The sequence below is a fragment of the Nilaparvata lugens genome, chromosome 5 (assembly GCF_014356525.2).
Source record: "Nilaparvata lugens isolate BPH chromosome 5, ASM1435652v1, whole genome shotgun sequence".
Classification (NCBI taxonomy): domain Eukaryota; kingdom Metazoa; phylum Arthropoda; class Insecta; order Hemiptera; family Delphacidae; genus Nilaparvata; species Nilaparvata lugens.
Genome location: NC_052508.1, coordinates 68,381,128 through 68,406,128, shown reverse-complemented (window position 1 = coordinate 68,406,128; position 25,001 = coordinate 68,381,128). Strand labels below are relative to the sequence as shown.

The following is a 25,001-nucleotide window of genomic DNA, read 5'->3' as shown; positions in this document are numbered from 1 at the left end:
AATAATGACTATATTTAGTTTTCTTTATATATTCAAGTGCTCTACATGTCCAGGTAAATTTTGACAAGTATAACTTGAGTAGAGATTTACAGTCATAACACTCGAAATGGTTAATTATTAATGGTAACAATTTGAAAAATTATCAATCTGGAATACTTCCAGACAATGATGTTATGTAGCGTAATGGAATTGATTAAAATTAAAATAAAACATTAAATGGTTGCATGATTGACATGTCTTATTGTCGACTAAGTAGGGCAAGAGACTCGTTTCCTACTGTGGCTCTAATAGTACTTTACTTAACAAGTCCGGTAACGATAATTTACCGCATAAGTATGATTGTTCAGAATTATTATACGAATGCGGTAAATACGTTACCGTACAAGTTACGTACAATATTTTTTGTCATACTTATCTGAGAAAGAATAATGTTACTGAGAAACAGAAACCATTACCTGCTGCTGTTCGAGCTACTGCATTCTATAAACATGCCCTAGCCCGTAGCGCCTAGTTCATAACAGACAGACTCTTTGAGCTCAAATAAAATATAAAGGCCTAAATTATAATATTTCAGATTAGCTCTTATAACTTGAAACTCCTTAAATGAGTTCTTTAATTATTCGAGTTAATATATTAATTACTCAGATGTTATTAGGACTCGGTAGAGCCCTAATCTTAGACCAGTTAGGCCTATAGAATAGACACGGCTCATTGTGTATTCATACTGAAAGTCGATGAAGCCAACATCTACAGCCAAATCCACCCATCTTGACGTCACAACAGTGACGTCACTCATCGTAAAGAAATTATAGAAAACTTTTTTGAGTTTGTTGTTTAAGTGTTTGTGGTGTTTAACTTACATTGTTGTAGAACAATGCATTGTTGTTAGCTTGGTTGTGACGTCAAGATAAGTGGATTTGGCAGTAGATGTTGGCTTCAGAGGCTAGACTTCCCAGCGTGTCTATTCTATAACTGGTCTATGGTCCTAACATACTCGACTGTAAAGAGAACACATGATCTCTTTACAGTATAGTATGCTGTAATGAGAATCACGTTTTCTTGTTCTGCAAACAGCTGTTTACAGGCTTGATTTAATGCATGGAAAACAGCTGCAATTGAGTAAGTATGACAAAAAGATCTTTAACAAGCTGCCTAGACAGTTACCAGCCTTGAGTACCCAGGAATTCAAGGCTAAGTTAAAGTGTTGGCTTAAAGAAAACCATTTCTATGGGCTACATGAGTTCTTCGAAGTCACAGTGATCATGCCATCTTGATAAATCAAGTTTATAGCCTTGACTAACTTCAAGAAAAGTTAATTCTAATTTTTTTCAAATGTATGAATTCAGGGCTACTTTCTTGCATTTATAAAATAGAATCATAGTACCCTTTAAAATTGATAAAAAATGAAACAAGAATACCAATTGTATAACAGATTTTCAATAAGAAAGCACTTATTTATTTTTTAGTAACGTAACTACTAATTTCGGTGATCATACCATCGTCAGATTTGTATTCTTGTTTTATTATTTTATTAATTTTAAAGGGTACTTTTATTCTTATAATTTTTCGACACAAACTATCCGGCGCCGCTGGTCTTGTTGAAGAATAAGACGTATAATTACTGTACGGTACTTGGATCCAAAAATTGAATCCTCATAGAGTTCTCATCAGATTAAGCCTTTCTGTGACTAACATTTTTCGAAATCCAGTTAATATGCTCTCTTACTATGCTTGAAGTAATTTGCGTTCATTCACAGGTAAATCGCGGTCTACTCCAATACTTGAATCTGGATATTGTTACAATATTTGAAACGGTGGAAAGACAAATTTGTGATGAGTTCGGACCGACGCGGCAGCTTCTGGAATGGCTGCTGGTCAGACTGCAAGGCTTTGCTAAGCTCTTCGATTTCATTCAGCTGCGCTGCGAGGAAACTGTCTCTTACCTGAGATGGAGGTTTGAATCGGGTCACATTTGGATCCATGCTTTGATTGCTACCGGCATCTTGAGTAGAATATGGTCAGTGAAAGTGTTTGTTTTGATATTTTATAGGGAATTCAAACAATCAATAATTCTATTCAATTCAACACAATATACATAAAATAAATCAAAATACGAAAAATCACAATCAAAAATAAATTTTTAATAGAATACAAAAATGGTGGTGTGTGCTGAAAAGAAAGGTGGAAAAATACCTAGCCAACCATGGTTTCCCTTGTAATAGGCAAGTAGAGGGTATAAAAGTAAGGAATAAAAGGTGAAAAGGAGCGGAAAAGGGAGGAATTAGGGTAACCGTCCACTGGAACCGTATTCAACCGATCCGTTCGGCCGTTGGATCAGACGAATCTGCCGGCCGTTATTTCGGCCGAATATGGTCGTCCATTGGAACCGTTTACTACTTCAGTCTAGTTGCCAATATTATTGAATTAACTACTATCATAGCCACCAAAATGTTTCATAAACAATAATTATATTGAGATTTTGAAAATTGAATAAACAAATGAGGGGATCAGAATACAAGGGGTCCAAGTGACATTTTCCATTTTTTTTTTTGAGTTAGCTACAGTAATCGATAGCTGAAAGTGGTAAAAATCTAGTATACAAGAGGTATAAGCGTAAGTCTAATCAGTGTCGACATCTGGTGAAAAATTTTCAAACTACATTTTCAAACAGCTTTTTATTTGATTAAACAAGGGGTCCAAGTGACTTGGATCCCTTGTTTACAGTTCAACTGTTGCTCGTATCCATTAAATTGAATTTAACCTTGATTAAGCCATGTCACCAAGCAAAAGATACCTAAAGAACCAATTAGCGAATCAGATAATATTGCAATGAGGTCATTCATTAATCATTGTTCAATAATTGCTGGTAAATTTTATAGATTTATGTGTAGCTAGACAACAGAGTTTTGTATGGTAAACAAGGGGTACAAGTGATACTTATCACTATTTAGCTGATAATTGAGAAAGAAGAGCAATTTGAGACATGAAACTGTACGTTTGATTTGGTAAAAGTATACTGAGTAGTTATAGGAATAGGTGAATATCATTTTTATATTCATTTCATGAATGAAGAATAAATTAATGTAAACTTTAGGCTCAATTTTCTCGAAACTAACAATATGTTACTTGGACCCCTTGTATTCTAACCCCTTCAAATACGGTATCCACTGAATTAGTTATTCATTATTAAGCAATCTTTGCTCACAGATTCCTTTGAACATCACGACAATGATATCTTTAGTCTCGTATATCCCACAATGGAACATGCTCTTGAACCAAACTTATCAACTTTTCATGTTCCATAGTTACAACTTTATAAAACAGAACAACTTCAAAAACAAACATGACTGTGAAACAGTTTTTGGTTAGGAACACTTTGTTGACTTGTTAGTTCGGCCAGACAGAGCCGGAAAATCCCATTCAATCCGGATCGAAAAATTGATCGGCCGGAGACGGCCTGTTGCAATGGACGAGCATCTAAAGCTTTCTTTGTTGGGAGATCGTTCGGACGAGTTCGGTAGTTTTCGGCCGATTCTAGTTCGGACGAAAACGGTTCTAGTGGACAGCCCACCTTAGAGGAGAAGGTATAGGAAAAAAGAGAGAAAAATATGAGCAAAAATTGTAGGCGTGTCCACTTTCAACAAATGTATCTAAAAGAAATGGTCTTGCAAACAGTAGTTGGAGCAGAAATCTCGAGACTCATACTACGATATGGAAGAAAAAGTTACTGTACGTCCAGGTTTTTATTTCTAGTTCAGTTTTTCTACTAATCTTAGAGTCTATGAGGAAGTGGTCCGGAATAAGGTTTATTATTTTAGTGCTTATATAGATCAACTGTTTCCTTGAACATTCAATATTGGTGTGATATGTGAGATATCTATTTGCCTTAAATAATAATTATTGACAATTGAATTTAAAGTGCGAGAGAAATGACACTATTAAAATTGAAGTCTGAAAAGCAAGCTATTTAGCGGTCCCCAGACATTCAGTAACCTATTATTGTACAATATCTTTATATCTGTACCTACTTATGAGAATGATTCTTTAATCGACTTCTGATTTTTGTTGCAGGGCCATTTCTCAAGCACTGGTTAGAGAAAGCTGCAACTGGTATAGATTGATTGTCAAGTATCTGCCAACACTGCAACCAAGCATGACTCCATGGTTACCAGACAACTGCATCCTCCCAGATGATTTGGCAAAGTGGCTTGGTCAACCTTCCTACATTCAAAGGGAAAAGTAAGACAGTATATTTTTTGTAACTGTAGCCTTTCCTTTAGAATTTTCTTCAAACAGTACTTGACTAAAATAATAAGTTGATGTATTTCTGTTTTCCAACAACAGCCAGAGTGATTAACGTAGTAAATAACGTTTAGATGTAACACTCCATTCACATGGGCTACTTTTTAACAAATTAATAAAAACAATATACAAATCTTGAAGTACCCTTTATTTTTTAAAAACTTTAAAATAGTTCAACAACTAGTTTTGACCCTGTGACCTGAGTTACTTATGAAAATGACCTAATTTAGGGTCGAAACTAGTTGTTCAACTATTTTAAAGTTTTTAAAAAATAAAGGGTACTTTATATTTTTTTGTATTAAAGATTTTTATATTGTTTTTATTAACGTTTAGATGATATAGTGCCGGTTGCACAAAATCCGGTAAAATTTTAACCGTGATTAATTCCACGAGAACCAATCAGAGAAGCCGTCTTTTCAAAAACGCCTTCTCTAATTCGTTCTCGTAAAGTTAATCACGGTTAAAATTTAACCGGCTTTTGTGGAACCGGACCACAGAGTGGGGTGAGGGGAACGCTTAAAGTTATTAGCATCATTAAAAAAGTTATTCATAAATTATTAATGTTCGATCTTGTGTCGTCCTTATGAAATCTACCAGATTAAACTGAACTTGACAATCTCATGAACACATCATCTGTTTGCCAAGGTATGTTAAATCTAATAGAATATTTATAAGGACGGCAAAAAATTGTCAGCCCAAAAATCAGTGTGTGTTTAACCATAGTGAGCTTCACGTTATAATGGCAGTAGTGGAAGACAGTAGAAAAACGTTGCCGATCCTCTGTCTTGTCAATGCCTGCTATAGACGGTAGCTGATACAGGTTTATTGATGTAATATTAACTATTCATTCTCGTTTAAAACAATCAATCATATTTTATTAATATTTATATTTTTATATTAATATTTATATTTTTCATTAATTTCATAATGAATTTTCATAATTAAGATGAAATATTTTGTTAATTAATGATTAATTCTACATTGTTATTAGTCGATCTGGCAACAGAGCAAAGCGAGAAAAAGAGCGCTTTCCGCTTTGTTGAATGATAGACAAGGATAGCAATATCATTGCTAACTGAACACTGCTATTGAAACGTGAACCTCACTATAAACTAACATTCTGTGTGTATTCCGGCCGTCTTATGAACAGAATGTCTTCTATCATAGAGCATGAATATTCTGGTGAAAATAGTCATAATAATGGGGTAATTAACCATAGTTAATTAGGGTAATTAACAAAATATTTCATATTAATTATGAAATAATATAATAGAAAATACGCGTTTATAACTTCAATGGGTGGACATTTTCAAGGATATTCTTCAAAAATCTTTAGTAACTTAGAAATTAATAATAAATATTATATTCTTTGTTAATAACAACTACTGTACATATTTATTATAACTGAGTTTCTGCTTTATAAATTACATTAAATACTAGTAAGGTCCACTTTATAATGACAGTGTTGATTAGCAATGGTATTGCTATCCTTGTATATCATTCAACAAAGCGGATAGCGCTATCTCTTTCTTGCTTTGCTCTGTTGCCAGATCGTCTTTCAACAATTAAGAATTGATAGAACAAATTTTTTTTAATTATGAAAATTCATTATAAAATAATTGAAAAATATAATTTCTTGCTTAATAAAATATAATTGTTTATTTTTAACGAGAATGAACAGTTAATATTACATCAATAAACCTGTATCATCTACCGTCTATAGAAGACATTGACAAGACTGAAGATCGGCAACGTTGTTCTCCTATCTTTCTCCACTGCCATTATAACGTGGACCTTACTATAGGTAACAAGACTATAAAAATTCATCCTGTAGCATACATATTTCGGCTGCTAGCCTATTCATAGCAATACAATTTTTTCATTTGTTGATGTTTATTCACAAGTGAATAATTGTTCTAATTGTATATCTCCGTTGAATAATATTAATATTAGGCTAATGAATAATTTCATGCTATTTTATTTCTTTTCAAGGCCTGGAGTGATAGGATTGGATGATGTGAAAGCAAATGATAAACCTCAAAAATCGAATGATTCTTCAACTGCGATTACTGAAGATTTTGGAGGTGAGTTCTGAACTTTTACTTCCTTATCGACATGCTGACACGTACTTTCTTATTGACTATATCTTTCCATTTATATATCAGCCTGCAATGAAAACTTGTTGCCGTGAGACTTGGGTTCAACTTCTCACAAATTCTTCTTTCCGAAGAATCGACATTGATATGTCCAAAGATCCGCCAATTTATGTAGATGCATAACAATATAATTATCTTTAGTTATTCCAAATTGCTTTTATCACTAGTAGTTCTGTGAACAGTAGACCTCAGACAGTATTATCATCCACCAGTACCTGATTGAAACTATAGACCTTAAGGAAATACAGCAATAGACTGGCTTCTCCACACATCTGTGTAATCACTTGTCAGCTGATTTATGATGAATAATTTTTAAATTTCTATACGTTTCAAGGTCCCCTGAGTCCAAAAAAATGGTTTTTGGGTATTGGTCTGTATGTGTGTGTGTGTGTATGAGTGTATGTGCGTCTGTGTACACGATATCTCATCTCCCAATTAACAGAATGACTTGAAATTTGAAACTTAAGGTCCTTACACTATAAGGATCCGACACGAACAATTTCGATCAAATGCAATTCAAGATGGCGGCTAAAATGGCGAAAATGTTGTAAAAGCAGGGTTTTTCGCGATTTTCTCGATAACGGCTCCAACGATTTTGATCAAATTCATACATAAAAAAGTAATTGATGAGCTCTATTGACTGCCACAAGTCACATTTCTGTAAAAATTTCAGGAGCACCGCCCCATCCATGCAAAGTGTGATTTTAGATTCTCAATTATTAGGCTTCAGATACAATTTAAACAAAAAAAATTTAGTGGAAAAGATTCAGCATGAATATCTCTACAATTTATGCTCAGTAACATTTTCACCTAAAATTGCAAATAAGCTCGAAATGCGAGAAAATAAGATTATTTAATTACAAACTGTTGATTCTATTAAATCATTCACTATGAAGAGATAGCAGACTCCGTGTGTCTGGAGCGCTATTGTCCTGTCACCAGCTGTCTCAGATCTTAGAATAGTAGTTTTGATATGCGCGGGAACACTAGCGTCAGTTGGTCAATTTTCATAACGGCAAGGAAAGTTGTGTGAGTGCGCCACACCAGATTTTTACTCTAATATTGGCGTATGAAGGAGCCTCCTTTTTCCTTTTATATTATCCTTGAGATGCAAAATTTCCAAAAACCTTGTATATACGTCGACGCGCAATTTAAAAAGGAACATACCTAAAATTTACCCTCAAATTTCATGAAGATCTATTACCGCGTTTCGCCGTAAATGCGCAACATATAAACATTTAAACATCAAGAGAAATGCTAAACCGTCGACTTGAATCTTAGACCTCACTTCGCTCAGTCAATAATTATCATATACAGTTCAATAATTATTTTCTTAGTCTATATTAAATAAATTCATCTATAATTTTGCTGTATTGTAAGCTGCTGTATATAAGTGTATAAGCCAGTATTATATTGTAATCTACATTAATAAAGTACTCAATAAATATCTCAACAAATGGTCGAAATAGGCACTTGATGAACTGATATTTCGACGAACTGAGACCCTCCCCATCGATTGGAATGGAAGATGGCAGCAACTATACCTTTGACATTATTTGAACCTTGAAACAATGCTGACGTCAACTCTATGTGCCGGTTGCACAAAAACCGTTTAAATTTTAATCGTGGTTAATTCCACGAGGAACAATCAGAGAAGCCGTCTTTTCAAAAAAGCCTTCTCTGATTGGTCCTCGTGGAACTAATCACGGTTAAAATTCAACCGACTTTTGTGGAACCGGGCCAAAGTAATAAAAACTTTATCTTAAGCCGCGTCCACTCTGAACAAATATTCGACATACATGTTCTGCAAACATGTTTGTTGAGGAGCTCAGGGACAAAAATTTCAAAAAGTTTGGACAATCTTTGTTTGTTGAACAAAAAATTACTGTTTTTTGAAACATTTTCACTGCTGACAGCTGTCAATCATAAAACCTGTTCTCCCCATTTACAAATATTTTGTTTGGTGATGCATCCACACTGGCCACGGGCAAACATAATAAAATTTGCCCAAACTGTTTCAACAAACATGTTTGTCGAACATATTTTGTTCAGTGTAGACACGGCTTTACAACTCGAAGCTGTATGGCAAGTAAAGTTGATAGCACTTTTCCATAGATATTATGAATTGTCAGTTTATTCGCCTTCTTTCTTTTTTCCAGTTGCAATCTCTCGGGAAAAATTTGATTCAGGTACAGTCGCAGTCGAATTGAATCATAAGAAGAAGAAGAGAAATAACCGACACAAGCCCAAGAAGAAGAGGGAATGAAGCTATGTGTGAACAATGTGATGTGATGCTTCCTATGATCTCATCTCTCTTATCAAACATCTGGGCGAGTCCGGTCAAATTATCAATCAATAAACTGAATAAACTTCATAGTGCTTGGTAGTTGAATCTATTGTGGAATCATTGAAATTTCCTTATTCAATTATCCATGTAATCGAAAGAACTATTCTTGTATATTATCAAATAAATGTAATGAATAATTCGGATGATACATTATGGTATATTATGTTTTTGTCACCACTGAATCACCCTTCCACCTGCTGTAATCTCTGAATAATTTTTGGCTTCGTATCAATTTGGTAGAATTGATTATCATTGTCATGTATTCTTTGTGTCAATTTCATAAAAATTACAATGCTTGAAATCAATTAAAAGAATTGAATCGTTTACTGTGCAATATTTATAATCTCGAACACAATTGTTGGAGAGTTTAGGTCCGTTACAATGATGTTCTTTGCTTGATTGACTATGATGAGTTTTTTTTATCTGAGAATTGAGGTAAGATTTCATGTTTCAGTGGAATAACTCACCCTGTATTGTAGCGAAACGTCTCATTATTATAGCACAATAACGAGCTTCGCTCGTTATTTTTATTTATTGATAAACAGAACACAATTCTCTCAAATGATCGTGTTTATATTTTACAGCTGGCTATAAGTCAGCTTATGAATTTTGGGGATGCGATATTTTGATTTTCAACAGAATCACTCGCTCACTTTTTGCTATCCACAGATGACGAAAGTCTCAGCTGTTTCAGCCAAGGATGAATTATCCTTTTAATATCGTTCAGCGAGTTTTCCCAAGGATGAGACCTAGTGCAATCGAATTTTTATATCATAAACCTACTATGTTCCAAATTTCGTAAAAATCGTTAGATCCGTTGAACATGAATAACCAGATATAAAAATATAAACAGATATACAGAAATTTTTGTTTATATTTTACAGCTGGCTATAAGTCAGCTTATGAATTTTGGGGATGCGTTTTTTTTTATTTTCCACAGAATCACTCGCTCACTTTTTACTATCCACAGATGACGAGAGTCTCAGCTGTTTCAGCCAAGGATGAATTATCCTTTTAATATCGTTCAGCGAGTTTTCCCAAGGATGATACCGAGTGCAATCGAATTTTTATATCATAAACCTACTATGTTCCAAATTTCGTAAAAACCGTTAGAGCCGTTTTCGAGATCCGTTGAACATGAATAACCAGATATAAAAATATAAACAGATATACAGAAATTGCTCGCTTAATATAATAGGATTTGTTAAGAAAACCTCTACCCATAGCCCGAATATGAACCAAATCCGGGTAATTTGCATTTTTCATGTAATTCATGAACATCATTCAAACAGAATGGATTTTTGCAAAAAATTAAATCGCTCAAACTCTCAGGGATTATAGTACTTGACGAGAGGAACAATAATATGTCATCACATTGGCCAAATTCACTCCTATTCTTCAGTTATAAGCATTTGAAGATGAGTGACTTTTCTGATCTGAGAGTGGTGGTAAGATTCTATGTTTGAGTGAATAAATCACCCTGTATTGTAGTGAAACGTGTCATATTAAACGGGCACAACACTTAATTAACCTCTATTATATTCTTCCGTTGTTGCAGAATGGCTTCTCGAATCTTGGCTTTCAATTCTTCCGTAGTTGCAGAATTGAAAGCCAAGATTCGAGAAGCGATTTCAAATTCCAGTTGTAATGTTACATCAAACCATGCATGGACAATGAGATGAAGAGACTACAGGAATGTTTGCGTAGAAAAGGAAGATGCTTGCAAGATGTCATCTTCAAAAAATAGATGTTATGGTATTATTTATTCTAAAATGGCATTACTTTTACTATTGATGGATGGACAATGAGATGAAGAGAATACAGGAATGTTTGCGAAAAAAGGAAGATGCTTGCAAGATGTCATCTTCAAAAAATAGATGTTATGGTATTATTTATTCTAAAATGGCATTATTTTACTATTGAATGATATTAAAAACTTTATTTAAAGATTTGTTTTTCTTGAAATTATTTAACTTTTAAAATTTCCCGTTTCTCTGAAACACTCTGTATTTACAGCTCATCATTGTTGATCTTCAAATCAGGGTTGTGGGAATAGTAAACTGCTTAATTCGATCCAATTCCCAAACACAAATATTTAATAAATTCTATTCACTGAAACATAAAATCCTCCACTCTCAGATCAGAAAAATCATATTACATTCTATTAGAACATTACTACATTGTTATTGTATTAACTGTTATCAGAGAAAACTTCTATAATATAGTATTCTATAGCTATATTCTGTGCTGTTATACACCTGCAAGCTAGAAAATCAGTGATCTAAGAAATCTTTATAAACTTGAACAAGATTGAGCTCTTGTAGCATTGTACAAAAGTCAATTAGTAGATTAATTTAACTAGTATTACTTTTTGAAGTCCCATCATTTTAGTATATTTGCATTGTCATTGTAATAGTGGCCCACTGAGAAAAGATAACAAAGAATGAAAATATGTGTAAACATGCAACCTGAAAGGCCGGCATTATCGAATTACGATGAAATCATCATTGACTTCCTGCGCAGTCACGGAAGACCGAGGTGGAGGAAGAAAGGAAGAGTAAAAGCATATTTCTCAAGCGGCAACATTTGAAGCGTTCAGCTTCCCAGTCAACTTGCAGCCATCGCATCAATGGAAAGCGTTGAACTACAGTTCAAAACATCTTGGGGTATAATAGCAGGTACAGTTATAATTTAATTTCATAGTGAAAAGAATATAGGATTATATTATGAAGCCTAAAATTTTGTTCTGATCTATAATGTCTAAAAGTTCAAAAAACTTATTCAAGTAATGAGATGAATCTATCTGAAGGGTGCCTCTATAGTGAGGTCCACGTTATAATGGCAGTTAAGAAAGATAGAAGAACAACGTTGCCGATCCTCTGTCATGTCAATGCCTTCTAAAGACGGTAGCTTATACAGGTTTATTGATGTAATAGTAATTGCTCACCCTTGTTTAAAATGATTAATTATATTCCATTAAGCAAAAAATTTATTTTTCAATAATTTCATAATGAATTTTCATAGTTTTTGTGAATAACTATAGATTTGTTATGGTTTTTGTTTAGCAGTAATAATTTTTTCTACCAGACCCCCACTGAATTTGCATAGATTCATTCCTAAGGTAAAAGTCAATTAAAGAAATATAATAGTTACTAAAAAAAATAGTGAAATTTACTAAAAAAGAAAAACTTTTCTTTTAGTAAAACTACTAAAAAAGTGGAATTCTATGAATACCTCATTCCAACACCTACTTACATTCTACTTACTACTTACATTCCAGTACCTACTTCCGAATAGAAGGAAGAATATTTATAAAAATAAAAAGCTCAGACATTCGATAATCATGAGAATCAACCTTCAAGTATCTCAGCAATTCATTTTCCCAGGATTCCAAAAAGTCTTTTACTCAAAGTTCAGTAGGTAGGTACTGGATTTTGGACGAAATATCTTACTCTGTATGCATAACTCGGTTACAAATCATTTCCGGGCTGAACATTTCATCATTTTTGCTACCACAATGAAGAATGAACTCAGAAAGCAAGGAAACACGAATCAAAGTAGTTTAAGGTCATTGTAAAAAGCAAATTTTGTGTAGCCTAACAACCTCAAATACAATTGAAAATTATTTTGAAACACACAAATAAGCATGGTAATTTCATTTAAAACAATAAACCCCGGTTGCACAAAAACTTAATCCCGATTACATGCCACGAGAGCCAATCAGAGAAGCAGACTTTTTAGAAAATTGAAATTTATTCTTCCAAAAAATACATTACAATATATTACAAAATGTAAAGTATAACTGAAAATAGTGGAATAATATTGTTTTAAACAACCCCTGAGTTAATACAGAGTAGAGTCGTTCATGTTCCATATGCATTATTTAATCTCTTGATCAGTATGGATACAATGTCAAACAAATATAATAAGAAAAATAAAACAGCAGAGCTCTGCATAAATATAAACTATATAAAGCCTTCAATATGAATAGTGAATATGATCAGATCTAGTACTAGAAACTATTTAATTAAAATTTGAACAATAATGAGAGAGAATGCTAAATAAAACTGAAAATAGATAATTAAAAATAAATAAACTGAAAAATAAGCCTTCTCTCATTGGTTCAAGTGGCATTTAATCAGGATCGAATTGAACTTATTTATTTTCCAAAAACAAAATACAATAAGACTAAGCTGCGTTTACACCAAAGTTAATAACTTAATCCTTATAGATTATATAAGATTGAACATATCTTATCATAAATATAAAGAAAATAAAAATCTCAGTACCCTTTTTTGAAATATTTTATCACTACATGTTTCGGACATTATTTATGCCATTTTCAAGTGATATGAAGTAAATAAATTTAATACTACTGGAAGATTCTTATTTTGATCATATGTTAGTGTATTCAAAATTCATATGTTAGTGATAAAATATTTCAAAAAAGGGTACTGAGATTTTTATTTTCTTATATTTATATTACAAAGTAGCCCTATACAGAAAAGAGATATCTTATCATAATTATACAATCATGATGAACATTATGTGTTTGTCAAGTTCAAAATTTTTATTTTTCTGTCCTTATAGATTCTATTAGATTGAACGGAACTTGACAACAAACACTCATATGTTCATCATGTGTATGATAAGATATGTTCAATCTAATAGAATCTATAAGGATCAAGTTATTAACATTTTGTTAGTAACTTTGGTGTAAACCCAGCTTAAAACCGTTTGCACAGTCAAAGCTTAAACCAAGGTACCTAGAATACATTCGAGGTACATTGGCTTAAACCACATTTAATCAGCTGGGGGCTCAAAATCAACCACATTATAACGAACGAGACTTGATATTAAGTTAATCCAGTTTAAAATGAAATTTCGTTTACACTATCACTGTGCAAACAGCACTTAGTGCCGGTTTCCGAGATCAGGATTTAGTTCTAGAGTTTAATTAAACAGCTGGAGTCAGAACATTGACTTTCAAAAACGGGGCGTAGTCGCAGTTTTTATGACATTAGTCGCCGTTTTTATTTTCTCATTTCTATAATTGGAAACGTTTTTCCTTGACGAAATTAAACATTCCTAAATAATTCAAAATAGCTGAAATTTCACACTATTTTCTCTTTATTTTATTTTGTGTTAAATTTTCTAGTTTTTCGAAATTTAATTCAAACGTGACTTTGACAATGACTGCGACTACACCCCGTTTCGGAAAGTCAATTTTCTGACTCCAGCTGTTTAAAGTCTAGAACCATAGAGAAACGATAGCATTGTTACGCTATTGTTTCTCTATGCTAGAACTTAGCTGAATCCCGAGCTCGGAAACCGGCACTAAGAGTTAACAGACGTTTGTGCAACCAGGCCTAAATATTAGAAACTTTTTCAACCACTCTGTATTGAATAATAATTTAATTTCAAATTCCTCTGTAATTTTGTAAACAGGAAAAGCATGGGGAAACCCGTCAAACTCGCCAGTTCTAGCGATTCATGGCTTCCACGACAACGCAGCTACGTTCGATCATCTCATCCCCTCTCTTTCCACCACATCCTTCTTCGTCTGCTTGGATTTGCCCGGCCACGGTCGCTCCTCCCCTTACCCCGCCGGGGTGTCACTCGACTTCTTCTCATGTCTCAGGGACGTTTGCCAAGTACTAATCACCGACTTGAAATGGACCAGATGCACTCTGATGTCTCACAGCGCTGGCGGCCATATTTGCCTCTTCATTGCTGCCATCTATCCAGAAATAGTTGAAAAAGTGATACTGCTAGACATGTTTCTGTATTTTGTGATCTTAAATCAGGAAGAGATCTGCACCAGACTACGGTATTTGTTCGAACAATCGTTTCAACTAGAATCGTCCGAGTGTAGCTACGTCGATGAAACAGAAGCTCTAAAAAAATTCCTCACCAACCACTTTTCACCCATCAACAAACTCTCCGCCACCAAACTTCTCTCTAGAATGATCACCAAAACCAACCAAGGAACAATCAAAATCCGCAACGATCGCAGACGAGATCTACTGCCGTTACCCATCTTAACACTAGATCTTCACCTAGCTGTTATCAATCATATTCGAGCCGAAATTCTAGCGATAACTTTCAAAGAGACTGAGAGGCTGCTTGAGAAAGAGCCGAGCAACTTTGAAACTACCAGGCTGCTGGAGAATGTGTTGGGGACCAGGATGAGAAGGATAAGTGTAGAGGGCAATCATAATGTGCATTTGGATTATCCTGAGAGAATTGCTAACCACATAACTCGATTCATTCGAAATGAGCCACTTTGTTTATTGTGATGAAAAAATGATGTTACTTGGAATGGATTTGAAAAGTTCTTTTTACTTTCCTTGCCCTATTACCATAGGTAAGGAAAGTATTGCTTTCCAAAAAAAATTAAGGTACCCTAATTTCAAGTTTTCTATACGTTTCAAGGTCCCCTGAGTCCAAAAACATGATTTTTGGGTATTGGTCTGTGTGTGTGTATGTGTGTGTGTATGTGTGTGTGTGTGTGTGTGTGTATGTCTGTGAACACGATAGCTCCATTCCTAATATTAACCGATTGACTTGAAATTTTAAACTTAAGGTCCTTATACCATGAGGATCCGACAATAAGAAATTCAATGAAATTGAATTCAAAATGGCGGATAATTACTAAAAAAACATGTTTTTCACGGTTTTCTCGAAAACGGCTCTAACGATTTTCTTCAAATTCATACCATGAATAGCTATTTATAAGCCCTATCAACTGACATGAGTCTCATTTCTGGGAAAATTTCAGGAGCTCCGTAATATTCTTGAGAAAAATGGCGGATAATTACTAAAAAACCATGTTTTTCACGATTTTCTCAAAAATAGCTTGACCGATTTTTTTCAAATCCATACCCTGTATATTTATTTATCAGCTCTATCAACTGGCATGAGTCTCCTTTCTGGGAAACTAATGGGGGGTCCACCCCATCATTGAGAAATGGACTTAGTAACCTCCTTCTCGTGCATGAGGTAGGTAGGTAGCGCAGTTCATAAAAAGAACACATAGTCGAGATATTTCATCTGTAGAACAGCTGTTTTGACGACTTTAAAAAAATGACGACTAAAAAAAATCATCGAATTTCACAATTTACACTAAGGAAAAAGTACTCTGAAAACAATTATATATATATACACATATACAGATCGTAGTTTCAAATATGAGCAAGGAAAGTTGTGTGAGTGTACCACACCAGATTTTTAAATATAAATAACTGTGGATAATCAATGTTGGAGAATGATAAACAAGAATATGTTCAACATTTATTCAATTCGAGTATTGAGGAACTGAAATAAAATGATGTTACTTGGAATGGATTTGAATAGTTATTTTTTTAAATATAAATAACTGTGGATAACCAATGTGGAGAATGATAAACTTAAGAATATGTTCAACATTTATTCAATTCGAGTATTGAGGAACTGAAATATCTCTTAGCTCATTTCCATATTCTGTTTGGATTATATACGCAGTAATAATTCGTTTTTGAACTATTGACGACACTATGGACCGGTTTCCAAGCTCCGGGTTTAGCTAAGTTTTAGACTTTAAACAACTAGAGTCAGAAAATTGGCTTTCCGAAACGGGGCATAGTCGCAGTCCACGTTTAAATTAAATTTCGAAAAACTAGAAAATTGAACACAACATAAAATAAAGAGAAAATAGTGTATGGTTTCAGCTGTTTTGAATTATTTAGGAATGTTCGATTTCGTCAAGGAAAAATGTTTCCAATTATAGAAATGAGAAAATGAAGATTATCATAGAAACCAAAGACCTTAAAGATGCATAGACTCACATGCAGCGCTAGTGTCGTACTTGGAATTGAAATCCGCCATTGAGGGGGCAACCCATAAGATTATTACAAATACCTTGAAGATGCATAGACTCACATGCAGCGCTAGTGTCGCACTTGGAATTGAAATCCGCCATTGAGGGGGCAACCCATAAGATTATTACATACCAATGCCTTTGTGATCTATAGTATTACAAATAAATAATATATAATATCTAGTGCTAAAATACCCCAATGGCGGCCTTCAATTTCAAGTAAGAGCTATTATTGGGAAGGCATAGGCATTGTGGGTCTATATCTCTTTAAGGTCTTTGATAGAAACTATGACTACTCCCCGTTTCGGAAAGCCAATTCTCTGACTCCAGCTGTTTAAAGTCTAGAACTTGGCTGAATCCCGAGCTCGGAAACCCGCCCTAAAGTTAAAAAACCAATTATCAACTAGCAAATCGTCATGGATAGTGAATTAATGAGCAGTAAAAATGTTGGAATAGGTTGAAATTTTAGTAAGGAGAAACTATTTAGGTACTATAAAAAATGATTTTATCATTAATTATTATGAGCTCAGAATACAAGATAAAATACTATCAACAATTTTATTTTGGTATCATTAGTATTAATACTGTACTGTATCATATGATATAATATAATATACTCTATTACTGTATCATAAAAACTACTATTTTTAATGAATATAAGACTCATAAAAGAATTGAATAAATCAGTTTTGCTAAAATAATAAAGATACCACAGCTACGCATTTTTCCTCACACTTCCCTTGAGAATTGATCAAGTTTAATATAAGTTGACAGCCCTCGTCCAAGTGGAACGAGCAACATTTTTATTATCACACATCTTAAGTACATTTTAAAAAGACACTTACAACTTAGAGATATTGAGGTAGATACATCTTTATGCAACAGGGGAATAGAAACAAATACAGTTATATGATGGTTTTCAACTTTATGAGTAAAACCATAGCGAAGATATAGAATAAGAAAAAATATCCCATGGTGGAGGGCGTTTATGTTCAAATTTCCAATGTTAACTCAAGCCGATAGTCCAAGTAGTTGTTTTCGTGAAGCTATGTGACGATGGTAGTCTCTCATAATGTGCAGTTCTTACACTCTCACCCGCCCAAAACACTAATTCTGGGCACGGTCTGGGAACACGAAAAAGTGGTGAATTGTTCAATCACGTGACTGGTGCAAAATGTTCCCATGGAACGCCATTTCAAAATCTTTGGTTCAAGCTTTTGGCGCGCACTTATGAAGTTGATTTACACCAAAATGTGTCGTTTACTAGCTGCGTAAATGAACAAAGGCTGCTTTACAAACTTACCGTCTAGAAAAGTGTGCATTTCTTTCACTCCATTACTCTCAAATATTCTATAGAGAAAAATTCATTTAAAAAATGGTTATCAAACATCATTTTAATGATTATGTATTCTATAGTTATGCTATGGTAAACAAACATACACGGCTGTGGGGCAGCAGAATTTATACTAGTGGGCGAGTACTGCTATTGGTAAAGGGCATGAACGCCTGCCATTGGCCCAGCTAGACAGTCTCCTCCCACTCAACGGTGTGACAAAATGGCGGCTTAAGCAACCCACAAGTGGGGGGGTGCTTTATGAAGCATAATAAGTGAGAATTTGTGTGTATTTATGACTTCAAGATTTTATAAAATAACTTAATCAATTCAATGTGCAGTGATAATTAAGTATAATATTTTACTTTCGTTTGGTGTTTTAATTCTTCTAAATTTAAAATTTGCATCTCATATTTATTTTTGGACGAAAATTGAGCTTGAACTATTTACAGTAGAAACATAACCTATTTTTATGGACATGTAACATTATCAAAATTTGGGAATGGAATAGTTTTGGGCCAAGCCTGTTGTTCCTACCCAATCATATTATTTTATATGATTTGTGATATTGTATCCACGAATAAATAAATAAATAAATAAATAAATAATCGCCATGATAACAAAATATACGTTTTATAAGATTTTCTATTTAATTTGTAAGTTTTCCATTTACATATTTGTTTTATTATCTTTCACACTTGTTTTATTGGTTCTTATTTTGTACTGAAAGTAAATTTTGTTATCATGGCGATTCTGTTGCTTAAGCCGCCATTTTGTCACACCGTTGAGTGGGAGGAGACTGTCTAGCTGAGCCAATGGCAGGCGTTCATGCCCTTGACCAATAGCAGTACTCGCCCACTAGTATAAATTCTGCTGCTCTTGTATTTAGTTTATCAGAGATTGACAATGGTGTAACAACCGAAACAGGTCTTTCTAAATATCAATAAATCTGTGGTTTTTTGACAATTTTTCATTCAATATGAATAATTACCACAATATCAACTTCTCAACTACACAAAAAGCCCAATAGATTAGACAGTAGTCGACAGTAATCGGCTTCAGTCAACAAAAATTCGGAATGAAACTTGAAACATAAACAGCCTATACCATGGGATATCTTCTTATGCTATATTTTGTCTATGGTAAAAAAGAGGCAGATAAGTTTGCAGCTTGATGCCTGCATTCTTTAAAGATTTGAATCTTATCATCGAGCTTCCTTCACGAAATCCAATATACTAGACTGACTCGTCTCATTCAGCCAACTCTTGAAAATGCTTGTTCATTTCCTTCAAACTGCTCTCATTAACGTTGACCGTGGGAACAATGCTATCCGGTTTCGTAAACTGTACAAACCTCTGCAACTCCGTGTAGCTCGAATGTTCGCTGTAAGGCACCTCGTAAAGCACGACGTTCTCGTACTCTAGTCGCTTAAACGACGAACTGCCAGACGACGAACTGCCACTATTATGACACCAACCAGTCGGCCTGAAAGCGACCACTCTAGAGAAAACCTTCATGAAGGGTCGCAGATAATCCTTCAGCTTGTGAATCGCCAAATGAGCCATGGAGACCACGTGCACCTGAGCCAGACTGGCTTCTGACGTCACGCGTTTTTTCAGCTCCTTGCTTTCGATGCAATCGAATATCTTCAGTTTACTCGGCTCGGCCCATATGCGGCAATCGAATTCTTCTGCGATTGCCATGAATACTTTCTCCTTGCCTGTAAGTGCAAATTCAAAATGTAAGTACTGGAATTGAAAACAAAAATTGTTTTATATTCACATCTAAATTGCTTCCCTTCCCTCTAAATTGAGGGAGGAACACTGTATACATGCATGACAACTAAAAAATTATTTCTTATCTTCGTTGTAATGTTCAATTTCAAATTTATTCAGAGTATAATGGCTATTTATTGAACCCTTTGAGATAACACTACAGGAAAAAACCTGGAGGCGCTGAATACTCGTAAAATACATTATTTCAAGAATAAACACTCGTTGTTCTATACTGAGGTCCACGTTATAATGGCAGTGGAGAAAGATAGGAGAACAACGTTGCGAAACCTCTGACTTGTCAATGCCTTCTATAGACGGTAGCTGATACAGGGGTATTGATGTAGACTTTGAGATGCGCGTGTACACTAGCGTCAGGTGATCAATTTTCTTAACGGCAAGGCATCTATCAATGAACTGTTCATTCTCGTTTAGAATAATCAATTATACTTTATTAAGCAAGGATTTATATTTTTCAATAATTTCATAATAATTTTCATAATTAAGATGATATATTTTGTTAATTATTAATTCTACATTGTTAGAACACGATCTGGCAACAGAGCAAAGCAAGAAAGAGATAGCGCTATCCGCTTTTTTGAATGATAGACAAGGATAGCAATGCCATTGCTAATCAAACACCGCCATTATAGCGTGGACCTCACACTATAATCAAAACGACATGCTAACTTTATCGTACAAAAAACAATACTGCAGATCTATTGATCTGAACTAAAAATCTACCGGAACAAAAACGTTCAAATTTGGTAGGTATGTTCAGTTGGCCCTTTAGAGGCGCACTAAGAAATCTTTTGGCAATATTTCAACTCTAAGGGTGGTTTTCAAGGGTTTAAAGTTCGTCTTTTAGCATGTATATTCTTCTTATTCTCTTAATTATAATTGTAAAAAGGTCATACCATATATTAATATAGAACTATAATCTAGAGAGAGTACCTCTTCGAAACAGTTGTTAACTGGTAACTAAATTAATAATTTTGTCAGGTTGGCATTAAGTTGAGTTAACTTTGTTAGGTTGGCACCAAGTTGGAGATTGAAATGCATTTATCGCGGAAAAATTGATTGGGCACTGCTACTTCAATCAGAGCTATTCCTGGGAATATTATATTACTAGCCGTCAGGCTCGCTTCGCTCGCCATATCCGTTTAGCCAAACGTTTAGTCTGGACCCCCGACTGGATCGTCCTAACATATGATAAAAATGGTCAAATGAAAATTGCAGGCGAGCGAAGCGAGCCTGCTGATCTCATTCTTGGACGATCCAGTCGGGGGTCCAGGGGGCGGAGCCCCCTGGCTAGACGGACATGGCGAGCGAAGCGAGCCTGACGGCTAGTATAGTGATATCGGAGTATGGAGGAAATTCCTTTTTACTTTCATATTATCCTTAAAATGCAAAATTTCAAAAAAACCTTGTGCATACATCGACGCGCATTTAAAAAAGGAATATTCCTGCCAAATCTCTTTGGAATTCTATCAACGCGTTTGGCCGTAAATGTGTTACATACATATATACTTACAAACAGACGAAAGAAAGTCTGAGTTAAAACATAGACCTCACTGCGGTCGGTCAAAAAGAGAAGAGTGTCTGATGAAATAAATACTAACCTATTAGGTATGAGCCTACAACTATAAGCGTCCTCTCATTATCATCACCATTTAGTTTCACTGATCCTGTCAGGTATCATCAGGTCGGTTGCAGATCTGTGAGTTGTGACTGTGAGGTAATTCAACAATCTGACTCTATAAATATCTTGGGCTAATATTGGATCAAAGTCTAAATTGGGATTTGCATGTGAATAAAGTAAAAGGGTACCTCTTATACTTGGTTAGGACTTTCTATCAACTGCGTCAATTCTTCCCTGTAAATATTCTTCGTGTAATGTATTTCTCTTTCTTCAATAGTTGGCTGGAATACGGAATCTCATGTTATGCATCTACCTTCATGTCTCATTTTAAAATCTTATAGTCCTACAAAAATCAATAGTTAGAATAATGTTTGGAGCTAATAGACGAACGCATACTTTCCCAATATTCAGGTTTTTTGGGATTCTACCTTTCAGATACATGTATGTACTGAAATTTTTATCTTTGTTTTATAAAATGAGTGGGGATAGGAATCAAATGGGGAATCTTGAACAAAATCAGCAGATAACTAGGCAAACTACAAGGATGCTAATCAGACTCCCCAAACCAAACAGCACTACCTTCCAGAGATGCTTTTATTCCTTGGACCTAAATTCTTTATATTCTCCCAGATGAGATTAGAAAGCTACAGAATCTCAAGAAATTCCTAAAGCAAACGATGGCTTCATTCACCATTAGAAGTAGAAGACTTATTCAAAGTAGTAAGCTGAGAAACACATGGTGCTAATATCTAATCCATTATTGAATATGAATTCAGTGTAGTATGGTCTTTTACTGTAGTTACTTCTGTATCCTTTAAAGTTTAACCTTTGCTTTGAGCTTTGATCTGCAAACATTGTTTTATTTATCGCTGTTAAGTTCATCTTTCAATTTTTCATTTTTTTCCTCTCTTGTCATGAATTATGTTGAAAAAAATTTACTGGTGATTCTTCCTCCCATTTTTTTGCAGTTTTAACTACATTTCATAATAAAGTATATTTAAAGAGAGGAAATGCTACAATCAATCAATAAATTACTTGATGATGGGGATTGAATGGTGTGTGTGTTTGTGTGTGGTGTGTAGGCTTTTTTTCTCCTCCTATATCCGATTAAACCTCAACTCCTGCTCACGGACAAGTGCTTCATGAAGCACTTGTGAGCAGTTATGTTACATTAATATTATATTATAAATTATTATATTATATTCCATTACTTACAATCTATTATTAAATTTTAGATGGATTATTGTTGTATTTGTCAAGCTAGACTCTATTGGTTTCTGTATATGTATTATGAGTGTGAATAATTTGAATTTGAAAAAAAAAATTCATATTAAGATGATATATTTGTAAATATTAATTCTACATTGTTAGAACACGATCTGGCAACAGAGCAAAGCGAGAAGAGATAGCGCTATCAGCTTTTTTGAATGATAGACAAGGATAGCAATACCATTGCTAATCAAACACCGCCATTATAGCGTGGACCTCACACTATAATCAAAACGACATCCTAACATCATCGTACACAAAACAATACTGCAGATCTGTTGAAACCGATACACATTAAATGACAACATGTTTTTCATACTGAATAGTGATGTCACCTTGCGGTAGCCACACACCGAATATGAAAACCCCTATTGATATATTTTTAAAACCCTGCAGACATTGGCCGAAGAACTAAATAGCAGGAGAAAATTCGTTGATTGAATCTGCCAAAAATAAATGCACCGGGAATCGAACCTGGTACCTCACCAATATAAGAGAAGAGTGTAGTAATCTTTATTCTTCATTGATTCATACAATAAGTACATCATCAAAAGATAGGGAGAGAAAAAATAAGGGACCTTATGCTATCTATTCCTCTCCCAAATTTAGATAAGATTGTGATGAGAGTAAGTACTAACCTATTAGGTATGAGCCTACAACTATAAGCGTCCTCGGATTCATCATGAATTCGGTTTTCACAATTTTCAACACGTCATCAATCACACTTTGTTGAGATGGAAATGTGTATGCCGGTTTACAGTACCTGCAACAAGATTGAAAAAAAGATCTTATTAGACATTTTAAAAATTGAGCAAAATGAAAAATCAATGTTGTTACTATGAAAACTACTATTTTAAGCAAAACTTTCAATTATTTAACACTATACAAGTAGTTAATTTCAAATAAAAATTCAAATTTATTCAGTACAAAACTCACAATGGAAATCTAAATAAAATACAAGTTTCAAATACAAAAACAGAATTTATGATGGTTGAGGCTAAATAGAATTAAAGGAGGAAATACCAAGCAAACTATGGTTTTCCATGTGATAGACTGATAGAGGGTATAAAAAGGGAGGGATCAACTATTTATAGAACAATGCTTTTGTTCCAACATAATATATTTGAATTGTCTTTTCTTCTTTAGGGCTACTCTTGAATATAAAGAAAAATCTAAGAACCTTTTTAAAATTGTTTAGTCACAACATATTTCGGCTATAAAGATTATTTTCCATCACTAGATAATGGATGACATCATATAGCCGAAACACGTTGTGACTAAACAATTATACAAAAGGGTACTTGGTTTTTTATTTTTATTTATATATTTGAATTCTAATGTCATTATTTTATTTATTTACTCATTGCCCATATACATCATATTCTGAGTTACACTCATTTGATTGGTGACTTGTCACCTGTAGCCATTTTCATCAACAGGCAAACAGTAAGCTAAAGATGGTTTTCGTTTGTGCGTAAATGCAGTCGTCGACCACGACATGGTGAGGATCTCACATTGGTTAGATTTCAATTTGTCTAAATAACCTAAAAGAATGTTCAATTATGTTTTAATAGGAGATCTTAATTTCATACTTTTTATACTTTTAAATGGCAAAATTTTGATATTATTAGAAATGTTTGATTCTTGAATGATAAACACAATAATGAAAAGTTGAAAAGTTGTTAGAGCACACATGAAATGTGGACAATATGAATGTCAACAATGCTTGTCGTCGTCGACTGCGGAAGTTTACGCACAAACGAAAATGCACCTTAATTGCCCAGTACCCGTGGAAAAAATGTTTGAATTGCTCTTTCATTATTGTACGTAGAATATTTTTTTGTTATGATTTTCGTAGCCCCGAGAACATTTTGAAACGCCCTGAATGATTTGTAATTATATTGATAAATGAATGAATGATGAATGATGAATGGAATGAATGATCTTACGTAGTATCAGAAACAGCTTATGTATTCGCAGTTGCTTCAACTCAGGATACGATTCCATTTCAGTGTTGGCTCTGAAATCTCCACATGTAAATAGTTCTGACCAGTCCGCAGCTGAATCATAGCATCACTGATCCGGGACACCTGCAAATTAACCAAAAAGGGAACATGAAACCGAAATAAAACCTAAAAACTATAGTAATTTAGATTTCAGGATGAATGAACAATTATTAAGTGATAAAGATAACTGAACTTTGTGGTGACCTTTTTTATTTATTACTTTTATTTTCACACAGAGAGCACTTTTAAAATTGAACTCAATTTGAATATAAAGAAAATAAAAAATCTCAGTACCCTTTTTAAAAATATTTTATCA

At 34.1% G+C, this 25,001-nt stretch overlaps 3 protein-coding genes across 6 annotated transcripts in view; 2 read left to right on the top strand and 1 right to left on the bottom strand.

The window, feature by feature from the left end:
• Nucleotides 1–8,944, top strand: part of LOC111062959 — a 94,373-nt gene extending 85,429 nt beyond the window's left edge. The window contains exons 3-6 of one of the 4 annotated variants that reach the window (XM_039429148.1): nt 1,758–2,017; nt 4,072–4,239; nt 6,295–6,386; nt 8,618–8,944. In XM_039429148.1, the coding sequence (XP_039285082.1) occupies nt 1,758–2,017; nt 4,072–4,239; nt 6,295–6,386; nt 8,618–8,724 (627 nt within the window). In that variant the 3' untranslated portion in view covers nt 8,725–8,944. The remainder of the gene's footprint in view (nt 1–1,757; nt 2,018–4,071; nt 4,240–6,294; nt 6,387–8,617) is intronic. The other 3 variants (XM_039429149.1, XM_039429150.1, XM_039429147.1) reach the window with 3 other exon arrangements.
• Nucleotides 8,945–11,119: 2,175 nt separating this feature from the next.
• On the top strand, nt 11,120–15,127 carry LOC120351494 (serine hydrolase-like protein). The gene is made up of 2 exons (XM_039429141.1): nt 11,120–11,483; nt 14,254–15,127. The coding sequence occupies exons 1-2, from the start codon at nt 11,435–11,437 to the stop codon at nt 15,102–15,104; spliced, it is 900 nt and encodes a 299-aa protein (XP_039285075.1). The 5' UTR covers nt 11,120–11,434; the 3' UTR covers nt 15,105–15,127.
• A 3,890-nt stretch (nt 15,128–19,017) lies between these two features.
• LOC120351493 (DNA cross-link repair protein SNM1-like) lies at nt 19,018–24,735 on the bottom strand. Its single transcript, XM_039429140.1, has 3 exons — nt 24,629–24,735; nt 23,318–23,442; nt 19,018–19,716 (listed from the first exon to the last, which is right to left on the bottom strand). The coding sequence occupies exons 2-3, from the start codon at nt 23,361–23,363 to the stop codon at nt 19,247–19,249; spliced, it is 516 nt and encodes a 171-aa protein (XP_039285074.1). The 5' UTR covers nt 23,364–23,442; nt 24,629–24,735; the 3' UTR covers nt 19,018–19,246.
• Between the last annotated feature and the right edge of the window lie 266 nt (nt 24,736–25,001).